Source organism: Lygodium microphyllum, unplaced genomic scaffold (assembly GCF_053477565.2).
Source record: "Lygodium microphyllum isolate KBCC unplaced genomic scaffold, Lygodium_microphyllum_v1.1.10 scaffold_79, whole genome shotgun sequence".
NCBI lineage: Eukaryota > Viridiplantae > Streptophyta > Polypodiopsida > Schizaeales > Lygodiaceae > Lygodium > Lygodium microphyllum.
This window is the reverse complement of record NW_028229562.1, coordinates 160973-173213: the sequence shown is the minus strand read 5'-3', so window position 1 is coordinate 173213 and position 12241 is coordinate 160973. Positions and strand designations below refer to the sequence as shown.

The following is a 12241-nucleotide window of genomic DNA, read 5'->3' as shown; positions in this document are numbered from 1 at the left end:
TTCTTCCTCGACCACCAGCCCGACGAGTGGGGTACGAAGAAGGAAGAAGAGAAGGGAGAAGTGAAGAGAAGGAAGAAGGAAGAACAGAAGGGAGAAGGAAGAGAGGTTGGAGGTGAGAGGAGACAGGGGGACTGGCGGCTGGCCACTGACGGGGGGACTGGTCACTCGGGGCCGCTGCAAGGCAGCGGGACAAGAGGCGGGCGGGACGTGCATCGAGCAGACAGGAGTGAGGCGGGCGGGAACGTGCAGCCGATCGCGTGGGAGCAGCAGGCTGCGGGCCGAAGGTAAGTGGGTGCCACGTGACATTCCTTGTGCCGTTTCAGACAAGGAACATAGGGTTCCCTATCTGAAATGGGATAGGGAACGTTCCACAGATTTGCAACGGGTCCCATGACGGCTTCATGTCTGGGACGGCGATTCTGCATGCCGGGGTGTTAGAATTTGCCAATTCTAGGTAGTGCCCCATGTAATTTGTGTGGTGTGGAGACTTCAACCGTGTGGTGTGTCTAGGACTTTAAATGTGGTGACACTAGGCTCTAGAGTTGAGTAAATCCAACTCTAGTTAGGGTGTGGGAGTTTGGTTAGGTCAACCTTAAACCTTAGTTGTACTTTGTACTTTCATTCTGTGTCATGCAATCTTGAGCTAATATGCTCTCTTGAGCTCACACTGTCTATTGTTCACTGTCAGATAGGTGCAAATAAGATCTGGCAGATAGGCTGAAGCCTCAAACTGATGCCTTTGCTGAGGGATTGTAGACTGCCTGTATCTACCCTTGTTTAGCTTCTGTCCTAGCTATCATCAGGGCTTGTCAAGCAGTCAAACTTACAGTGGTGGTTGACTTTGACTTCAGGCTGTAGTCTGCGATGCATGTGGCTAGCAGGCTTATGGATCTTCTTTGAAGCCGAGACGAACTGCCAAAACTGGCGATGACCAATAACTTACAGCAGTTGGTTTTTCTTTTCAAAGTAAACCATGGTGATGAAGAAGTTATGCTGTTAATACCTTGTGCTGATCTCAAACATTGGCAATGCAATCTACCACAGAAGTAGGATGAGGATTTTAGGTTTTCAAGAGTTACCTCTCTTGTATACTGTTTTGGTCCATCATGCAAACTTCCTCATTAGGAAGCCTGGCAGGCTTTCTTGTTAATGAGTGTGAGTGTATTTTTTTAGCAAGATATGATGGAAGGATGAACGCTTCAATAATATTGCTTCTTTCTTTTTGTGTCTGTGCCTGTGTAGGTGATGCCCCTCTTACAGCAGTTCAGTTACTCTGGGTGAACCTCATTATGGACACACTGGGAGCATTGGCACTTGCAACTGAACCTCCATATGATGCATTGATGGCAAGGCCACCAGTGGGGCGAAAGGGGAAGCTTATCACAAATGTGATGTGGAGAAATATTCTAGGTGAGGCAATTTATCAATTGGCTGTTCTTTGGGTTTTACAGTTTAGAGGAGAACAACTGCTACATCTCCAAGTTGATGATACTGAGGATGTGCTGAATACAATGATTTTCAACACTTTTGTTTTCTTACAGGTTAGTTGATTCCAGAATGAAATCTATTCAGTATTAGAAAAAGTATCCTACCTTGGTCTTGAAATTTCGTTTCTGAACTGACTTCTGAAATATGGCAACAGATTTTCAACGAGATAAACTGCCGAGAGATGGAAAAGCTTAACGTGTTCACGAATTTCTTTACAAACGGAATGTTTCTGTCAGTCATATTTTTTACTGTAGTGTTTCAAGTCGTGATTGTAGAGTTTCTTGGAAGGTTGGCAGTTACTGTGCCGCTCACTCTTTCTCAGTGGGCAATATGCATCTTGCTAGGTTTTGGCAGTCTTTTAGTTGGAATTTTGATAAAGCTCATACCAGTTCCTTCAAAAGCCATTTCCGAATATCTCCCTTGGCATAGTAGTAGCCCTAGTAGTGGGTATCAAGCATTGGAAGAAGATCAAGGGGATGGATATCAAGCTTTGGAAGGAAGCCCAAGAAACATGTGAAATTTTCATTAGCATTGGTTTTCAGGTGTTACATCAAAAGTGACTTGATAACCTTGTAGTTTCGTAGGTTCATCACTGAAAATTTTGCTGGGATATAAAACATCAAAATATGGTTTTCTTTGGATAGGCTTGTTAAACAAAACATCAGACTATCTTATGTTCGATAAGTTTGTTACACAAACAGAACAGAGTTCAGTCTTGTTGCAAGGGTTGGAAGCTCAGTTTTACTGTACTGTACTTTCAGAGAAACTCTGCGTGATGAAATCTACCTGACTTTCAACACCAGAAGTTAGGAAGATGAGAAAAAAAGTGGATTTTTTGGTTTTCTACAGTCCAAGGGTGCTTTGAACAATCTCACAGCATCATCTCTTCAAGGAGCAAAAGTAGCTGTTTTGCTTGCTATCTTGTGACAGTTCTCCCAATTTTGTTCTTCAACATGTGGTTGTCTATGACTATCATGTATGAGAAACTTATTCTAGTCAAAACTTATGATGGATTCAACAATATTACTTAAAGATTTCAGCCATGATTATCTCCAAGATATACAGATAATCCAAGAACTTGTGTCTGTAACATTGCTTAAATTGCTTGCCGTGGTTCCAAATAATGTCCACCAGAATTTGAAAAACTGTCTGATTTCAGGTGAAAAGGCAAGTGTTGCATGTAAAAGCATAACATTTTCATTGTAGAGTGAACGTATTCTCAAATTGTTTGGAGGGATGGATGGTATCTTCCCCTAACTTTTTAGGAGGTACAAGCTTTTGTTCCTTGCTCATGACATCGGCCTTTTGATAATTAATATTGCATTTGTAAACCTGGCCCAAATTTCAACTGATGGGAATCAGTAACAGGTACCACATCCACAATTCGCATTTCATGGGCATGCCCTCATGGCTGATTAACCATGAACCCAGCTCATGACTCCGGGCTTTTTATAATCATATGGCGTTTGTAAACCTGCCCCAAATTTCAACTAATGAGAGTGTGCACATGGGCATTTATTTTTGTGGGGCGGGGTGGCTGGGTGTGTGGATACCCAAATTATATTATTGAAAAAGAGGAAGAGGAACACTAAAGGAGCCAACCAAGGAGGTTAAGTGATGGCTAAAAGGTGATGGAGCGGCCACTAGTGATGATCTCCCATCTAATTTGTAGAAAGGTATTGGCTTCACATCAGATTATATGTGCGGAGCTGTGAGCAGGTCCATTGGTGACCAAGACTTTGTTCTAGTAGGCAACGATCCTTTTGCATAGTTTATAGGGGACTCGGCATCAAAGATACCTCTAATTTGCCTACATTGGCTGGCAATAGAGGAGGCCACATGTTGGTAAGGTATATGATGGTTGAAAGGCGACAGAGCAACCTAGTAGTGATGATGTTCTTGTCTAATCCGTAGGAACCCTTGGAGCAATCCATCAATGATGATGTTCTTATCTGATCTACAAGAAGCCATCAGCTATACATGAGATTATATAAGCAAGCTAGGAGCAGGTCCAAGGCCTTGTTTTTGGACAATGGCCTTTATCCATAGAGATACCTTCGACTTTCTTTTCCCTTGTCATGGTGATTGTGGTTAGAGGGTTAACACCTCATTTGGCTCCATGGTATATAGGTGCATGTACTTCTCCTTGTCTAGCATAGCTTGTATGCCCTTTCCTTTGATCTTGGCCAAGGGTTGAATAGGGTGATTCAAGGAACCATCATCATGTTTACATACCAGCCACTATGGACGAAGATGACCTTATATTGAAACCATTTTATCTACCTTACATATAAATTTATCATATGTGCATAGCATATGGGCACACGTCACATGCTTTGAGATTTCTAATTGATTAGATCCACATAGGATTTTATCAGTTGTAGCTAGAGGCACGCAAATGTGGAGCAAGAGAAGCAACCGTAGGAGACTTGACATGCTAGCTATGACATTTAGAGTTGATACAAAGGGGCATTATATTTTGCATATACTTTGAGATTATGTTGTATTTCATTCTCTCTTTAGAGATGGCTTGGCCCATTGATGACGAAGTTTCTCGATCAAGGAGCTCTTGGTTGGAATATGAAGTTATGGTATTTAACAACACTGTTGAGTGGGCTAGATCTCAGTGCCTCAAATAACATATGCTCAAGAGATGGTGAAGTAGGTCTAGAGATATGTCTATGTGGAGATTAATTTTGTAGGACCCAAAATCACTTTGAGAAGGGTAGTAAAGAATAAGTTATCCCAAGGCTATGTTGTATTAAGAGTGATGGAGAGCTAGTGTGCACATAGTGTTTGCAGCCTTCAATGTAACTTTGGCTCTTTCATACATTAGTCACACCAATACTTTTATATGGAGCTCCTATTTGAGATGAGCCGCTATCATAGGACACCTACAATAGAGCAGCCACCGTGAGACATAATGAAGGTTTATGATGGCAGTAGCAAATAGAGAGGTCTTAGCCCTTTGAAACATTAGTTGCACCAAAGATTTGTGGTGCTATTTGGGGACATAAGGTTGTACTATAGGAGGAGATCTACAATAGAGTAGCCACTATGAGGTATAAGGAAGGTTTATGATGGGTGTTAGCAAATAGCGAGGCCTCTAATGATCATGATCCCTTAGTTGATCTACACAAAGTCCTGAATGCTATATGATAGAGTATAAGTCGGAGCATCCCCCATTGTGACTCAAACTCTGTATTAGAAAGTCACATTTACTAAACTTTTGGAGTGCTTGTATGCTGAGATGAATACATGGTTGTGGCCACATCGGGTATACATGGATTGCCACCCACCTTGTAAATTTCCCTTTGTTAGAGCTTAGTCAAGAAGACCTCAACATATCAAGATGGACACCTTTCTACTATACATGCCTAGGACACCCCTACCAATCCACTAAGGATGAAGATAACTAAAGTAGTGTGTGCCATGAGTGAGCATTGCACATCCTCACACCACTTATGGCAAAGATTCATTGCTATGGAGCAATTTCTTTTTCCTCATGAGAGGTTGTGGACTCATGTCTATCTAGGGGTCACTTTCACTACATCACTGGAAGATTCACCATGGTACAGCTAGCCAAAGGCTAACTCGCACAAGGATATGTAGTATTGGCCATGATGGAGAGACAGTGCCACTAGACACACTTTCAGGAGCCTCGCACATAGAGGTCACTAATTCAACACATTGGTTAAACTAACCATGATGTACGGTGCATCTTTTTGGACCCTTAACTTGGCTACGTACTTATGGATAGAGATTGATAGACCACCAATCATCATGTTCTCACAGATGATCTACACCAAACCATCAATACTACATGAGATTATTAGAGTTAGAGTTTGATGCACCCCTAGGATGATGGAGGCCCCTATTCAAACCATCAGCTTTATACACATAGTATGTGACATGCACCAAGATACACCACCTAAGAGAGCCTTTGAGGCCTCCAGGCAACTAGCGGAGGTAAGACAAGCGACTTCATGGTATGCACAGGTCGAAGCAGTGGCTTACAGGATATGGAATCAACATGGACAATCTCTCCCCCTTTCAATATTACCTTGACGTCCTCTTCATACACCTCTCCCACATAGAGAGGGACTTGGTCATGTAGCAGGACCTTATGAGTTCTACATACAACATACATGGATTTCATCTAGGTGGCTCCTTTCCCCAAAGATGTCCTATAGAGACCACTTCATGAAGACTACAATGGATGGCTTCATGGAGAGACTTGGATACCTAGATGTATACTCACATGAGACGTGAGTAGCCATTGGCTAGATTAGGATATCCTCTCACCAGCTTGAGATTGAGACCAGAAGAGCAGCTTATGTTTCCTGAGCTAAGTGGATTTGCAGGCTATGCCAAGAGGTGGTGGAGAGCGAACACTATATCTGCAAATGTAGAGCTTATAGCATAGTTCGAGCTTGGTACCCCTTGCTATTTAGAGAAGACACCTCCCACAAACTATTCATGGAGTCCCCACACTAGCGTCACCCTGGCCAATTTCTAGTCGAGATTCAAAAGTTTCGCACACCACTACTATAGAGTGGCACTACACAGAGGGGAACATCAGTTACAACTCATCGATTTCTTCCAAACATCTACCATACACAACACTTACACAAAGGGGTGATAGTCTAGAGAGGGGCAACATGAATAGCAACTGATAGAGTTGAGGGCCTAGTCCAGATGCTACCCTCATTATTTCATTCGAGATATATGATATGCACCATCCAGTAGTCTTGAATGGATGGAACAAAATATAGGGATATCATTTAGCTACACAACTAGACATGTATTATCTCATCCTCCCATTGTATTCCCATATGAGTACTAATTTGTTTGGGTACATCACCTTAGCTTCTTTTCTGTTGATTTTGGTCTTACAAGACATTAATATTTATTTATTTCTTTCTCTCACCATATACTCTTTAAGTAACTTTTGAACAAGGGAAGGCTAGTCACACATTGTGACTATTAAAATTCCCACATATGGTATTTGTCTCTCTTGAGAGTTAGATGATGAGTGCATCTTAGCAGCTTCCTCTCTTGATGCTTCTCAGTTGACCAATACTTTGTCTATATATTCTCAATATTAGTTTCTTAATTTCGGGGCTTTCTTTCATGTTATCCAATATAGGGATTTGGTTTCAGTCCTATTGAAACATTACATGTTCTTTGTGACTAGGAGATGACCTAGCATTGGAGATTGTTGGCATTGGAGATGTATACCTACAATTTCCTTCAGGTGGCTCCTTTACTTTGCATAATATACTCTTGTTGGATAGTTAGATTATGTAGGCTATTATGTATCTTTTGGTGATTCCACATGGAAGATTATCCGTGGTTGGAATCTTGTCTTTGCTCGAGGTGCCAAGGTTAGTAACCTCTATTCTTTATTTATATCTAGGTCTCTTGACCATGTTTTGACTGTGGCTAATATACCACATGAATCTTTATGGCATCATCACCTTGGGCAAAGGGAATGAAAACATTGATTGATTTGCAATATCTCCTACCTCTTGATTACAAATGTTTTTATTCTTGTGACGATTGTCTTTATGGCATGCAGACCCATGGTTCTCAAAAGAAGTTTGGCATACGTACATGAGTAAGCTTCAAACTCTTGTGCATTTTGATGTATGTGGTTCTATGTCTTGTTAGTCATTGGGTGGTGTGAAGTACTTTGTTATGTTCATTAATGATTATCTGTATAAGGTCTAGGCATATCCTATGAAGCAAAAAACGGATGTCTTATCTACATTTTAGCATTGGCTTGCTCTTATGGAAAATTAGTCTATGTCTAACAAGGAGGATGAGTATATTTCTAAAGCATTTGAGCAATTTTATGATGAGAGGGGTATCAAGCGTCATTTGATTGCCCATACTATCCCAGAATGGTGTTGTAGAGCATATGAATATGACTATTCAAGAAAGAGTCTGTAGTACGCTAAGTCAGGCATGCTTACGACAACATTTTTGGGTTGAGGTTATCACTACCACCGTACATTTGATAAACAAATCCACATGCACTACAATTAGTTCTTACATTGTAGAGGAGATATGGTTTGGAAAACTCTCCTCAAGGAAACACATATTTCTTGGTTATGGGGATGTAGATTAGATGGGCTATCACTTATGGGATCCGTAGGCTCAGAAGGTTTATCCGTAGCCATAATGTTGTTTTTCATAAGGAGAAAATGCATAAGTAGCCTTAACAACTAGTTGAGGTACATAGTGTGACCTTTCAGGAGGAGTCTCCTATTACTATACATCTAGCTAAATAGCCTGATGTTCGAGTGGCCCATGATCATAAAGTTGGACATGATGTATAGGATCCACAACCTGTTTTAATATGATATACTAGAGATAGATATCAACATGTTCGGTTTGCCCCCTCCATGGACTATGTTATGGAGATAGATTCTGGTGAGCCCCTTACTTATAAGGAGGCTGTATGTAGAGGTGATAGTCACTCTTAGAAGAGAGTCATGCAGTTTGAGTTTGATTCATTATAGAAAAAATATAGATGGGATTTGGTTTCTTTGTTGGGTGGGAAAGATGCATTGCCATTTAAGTGGGTGTACAAGTTATAGGGTACCCTTGGACACCCCAAGCCGGTATATAAGACCAAATTGATTGCTAAGGGTTTTATGTAGGAGCATTGTGTTGAGTTTGATGAAGTCTTTTCTCTTGTAGTAAGGATTACTACTCTACGTTTAATGTTGGCATTGGTTGCACAATTAGATATAGACCTTTACTAGATGGATGTGAAAATGGCTTTTTGCTCAAAAGTATGGCATTGATTATGAGGAGACTTTTAGCATGGTGGCTAAGATGACTACTATTTTACATAGTGGTTGCATTGGCTATAGCCAATAGGTGGAAGATGTATAAAATAAATGTGAAAAATGCATTCTTGAATGGAGAGTTGACTGAATTCTATATGTTACAGCCACAAGGATATGAAGATTAGAGGTATCCACATAGGGTATGCGAATTGCATGAGGCAACCTATGGGGGGAAACAAGTGCCAAGATCATAGTATGGTCACATTATAAGCTATTTACAATAGTTGGAATTTCATGCATGTCCATTAGACTCTTCCTTGTTTGGATTAGTCAAGGGGAGTGATAAGGTCTTGATCATTCTACATATTGATGGTCTCATTCTTATACAAGCAATAATTAGTAGATCATTGCCTAGGTCAAGGGTCAATTGCAACAAAAATTTGAGATAAATGATGTTGTAGTGCTCAGATACTTTCTTGGTATTGAGGTGTTGAAAGAAAGAAATGATATATGGATGTTACAAAGACAGTATGCAGTATATATACTAGCAAAGTATGGCATGCCAGTATGTGAACTTATGAGCACACTGCTTAGTCCAAATATTACGTTATCAGTGCACGAGGGTGATGAGATAGAGGATCCAAATATGTACAAGTGTATGGTAGAAAGTCTCATTTACCTTGCCATTACACGTCCTAATCTCAGCTACACAATAGGAGTCGTGAGTTAGTTTATACATCAAGCCAGGAAACAACATCTAGATGCAATACATAGGATCATGCCCTATGTGAAGTCTATAATGGATTGTGGATTGCACTATAGGTTGGACATTGAGACCACATTTTATGCATGCACAAATGTAGAATTGTTAGGTAGTGTAGATGATCGAAGATCAACATAAAAATATGTATTCAATCCATCAAGTAACTTATTGTTGCTCTATCTTCTATGGTGCACTAATCGCAAAATGTAAGGTTATATGGTTATGCAGCTTGCTAGAGTAGATTAGCTATGACATAATCTTGTACTTCTTTATTGCAATAATAGTACATTAACAATATTTTATGAAGGCTAAAGTCAAACAATATCAAAGCAAAGTGAAAGATAAACTACCAAAATTATTTGGTGGATTAATATTTTGGAGCATTTTAGTGTTAATTTTTGGGCACTTTTATTATTTTTTGTACCTCATGGACACTAGATTATTATGGATGTATTCACTCTTGTACGCACTATATCATCACCCACAATTATATCTATTGCACTCACAATAGTTGTATGGGTTGCACATATGTATTCATCATTGTATTAGTATAGCCATGGTCTAATATGACTAAGGTACAAGTATACTTTAACAATTGACCAGCTTAGATCCCACAAAGTGGGTAGTAGGATACCCAAAAGAGCATGTAAACCCTAGTCATAGACACAAACTTTGAAACACAAAGTGAGATACAAACCCTAAAATGCAAAAGGTGTGCAAACTCTTACCCTAAAATTGTACCCCACCCTAGAGAAGTGACCTAACCCTAATCCTAATTTGTGTTTATACAAGGGTGGGAGATCTCAATTGTATTCACCCTTTTAGCACATCCATACTATGGAAGCTCTATCAACGTAACTATTGAACATTTTTATTCTCTTTTTCTTGTCTATCACCTTACCTCCATTGTTGAGAGTTGAATGAGAGTGAGTGAGTGGTATGTTGAGTGAGGGACCAAGGAAAGATAAAGCTCTATGTCATCTTCTTTCTCTTCTTCTTTTTCTTCTCTACTAACTTCTTGACTCGTTGATGTGCTTGGTGGTGGATGCAAAGGAGCGATGGCATCGGATAATATTATTTAGGTTGTGAAACCATCTTTGAGTCTTCAAGCTTTTGAACTACAATGCAAAAATGTAAGTTGGTGTGTTCACTACAACTCTAAGCTAGTCTTGTGTTCTTGCTTTCTTAGTTTGGACAGAAGGATGCATGGTTAGTTAGAGTGGAGTATTGAGAGGCAAGGTAAGAGATTGTCACCAAAGTGAATTGCAACATCATTTGATGCTGAGGATCCTTCACATCTAGGGTTAAAGTTCCTTTGTAGTATAATTTCATTCTCAACATAGTTCACTCTTACACTTCACTCTTGCCTTGTACTAAATTTACTCTCGTAGTTCACTCTCGTCTCATATTAAGTTCACTCTCATAGTTCACTCTTGCCTTGTAATAGGTTCACTCTCGCAGTCTACTCTCATCTCATATTAAGTTCACTCTCATAGTTCAATCTCACCTCATATTAAGTTTATCTTCATAGTTCACTCTCGCCTCATATTAAGCTAATTCATATCTAGTTCATTCATCTGTAAAGTTCACTCATGTGAAGCTTACGCTCGACTGCCAAGACCCACAGATCGCTTATTTTCTTCAAGCATTTCAGGCCAAGTGCAATAGCTACCTCTCACACAGCCGTGTATTCTCTCATGCCTACAAGTGTAGTGAGCTTACCTCCATGCTTGATTGAGTTGCCTCCTCCCTCAAGCACTTCGATAGCTCCACAATTCAAGGTGCAAGCCAAGATTCTCAAGCTCCAAGCTCTATTGCCGCGTGTGAGACAAGAGAAGAAGAGAGGAGAAGATGGAGAGCTTCTCCACCACAATCCCTCACCCTCACACACTCCCTTCCTCACTCTCCCTCTCTCAAGCATGACTTCATTCACACATAAGAGAATACAAAGAGAAGAGAAGAAGAAGAAAAGAAGAAGAGCTAATTTTAGCCACACACAAGAATGAGCTTCTTCATTCACTTTTTACCTTTTATACAAGCCCTAATCTCCTTTAGGTACCTATTCCCTTTTTTACATGACGGGCCATTTTAGCCTACGTCCTCTTTTTCTATTCTCTTCCTATTTACATTGTACCTTCACCCATGCCCGTCTACATTTACAAATTGCATAGGAGAGAGTTTGGCGCTCTCTTGCAAAAATTTAGGGTACGCCTTTGCAATTAAAATGTACATTTTCTCTTTTGCACTTGCCCTGAACTTTTAAGATTGTTGTTGTGTGTTTGGCCTTTTTTCCTCCTATTTCTTTAGTCAGGCAACCTTTTCCACTTTGCCCTTCAACTTTAAATTTTCTTTGCATTAGGGTTAACATAATCACCCTACTAGTCGAGTGCCAGTCCCATGGCACGTGCTAGCATGTTGATGAGGGATTGGGTGGTTGAAGGGTTGCCATGTGGATCGATAATGAGGGTTTGTGTGGAGATTGGACGTGGAGAAGAAAAGAATCACAAATTGGATGTGAGGTTGTGGAGACTGAGAGTAGATTGAGTGGGTGACCGGAGTCTCTAAAGTTGATAGTTGGTCGTGGATTGTCGAATGTACCTAAAAAGGAAAAGAGAGTACACTAATTGGGGCGTGTGCCTACCTCACCATGTAGTGTGGGGTATCCGTGTCAATGAAACTGGGAGCTGGGTCGAGAAACCTTAGGGAAGCTTGCAGTGTTGTCCCACACTTGAGGACCTAGTTTGTGTACAAGGGGAGGTGTGGTGGGTTTGACTTAGGGAGATATGTCTATTGTAGGCAAGCACAAACTCCATAGGTGTGTCATGCCTGCACTAGGGGGCTAGGCAGGCCGCTCGATTGAGGCCATCAGACACACCTAACTTGAGAACCCTTAGGTGGGGTGTTTGTGGCACTCTGATATTACATGGGAAAGCTCTTTGTTTCTTCCCATTTTCTTTGTGTGGGTTTATTATTTTTTAATGGTTTCTTTTTTTTCGTTTTCTTTTTTCCTTTTCTTCTCTCTTTTTTTTGGAGATACATTGGTGGGAGGCACGTAGATATCATCCTGAAGCTCTTCAATAGTTACATTTCGAGGGGCCCTAAGATATTTGCTAAGGTATGCATGGCTTTACATGTAGCCTTTCGTTAATTTTTACATCGAGAGGGGTAGTAGATAGGAAAGGGTGATTAC

The 12241-nt window shown here is 40.5% G+C and overlaps 1 protein-coding gene across 7 annotated transcripts in view; it reads left to right on the top strand.

Annotated features, from left to right (window-relative positions):
• The window catches only part of LOC148008698 (putative calcium-transporting ATPase 11, plasma membrane-type), an 82529-nt gene extending 72381 nt beyond the window's left edge, over window positions 1-10148 (top strand). For 2 of the 7 annotated variants that reach the window (XM_087674057.1, XM_087674059.1), the window contains 2 exons: window positions 1243-1541; window positions 1643-2627. In XM_087674057.1, the coding sequence (XP_087530183.1) occupies window positions 1243-1541; window positions 1643-2005 (662 nt within the window). In that variant the 3' untranslated portion in view covers window positions 2006-2627. Of the gene's footprint in view, window positions 1-1242; window positions 2629-6685; window positions 6746-7069; window positions 7177-10104 lie in introns of those variants that run through there. The other 5 variants (XM_087674061.1, XM_087674060.1, XM_087674058.1 and 2 more) reach the window with 5 other exon arrangements.
• The last annotated feature ends 2093 nt before the right edge of the window (window positions 10149-12241 follow it).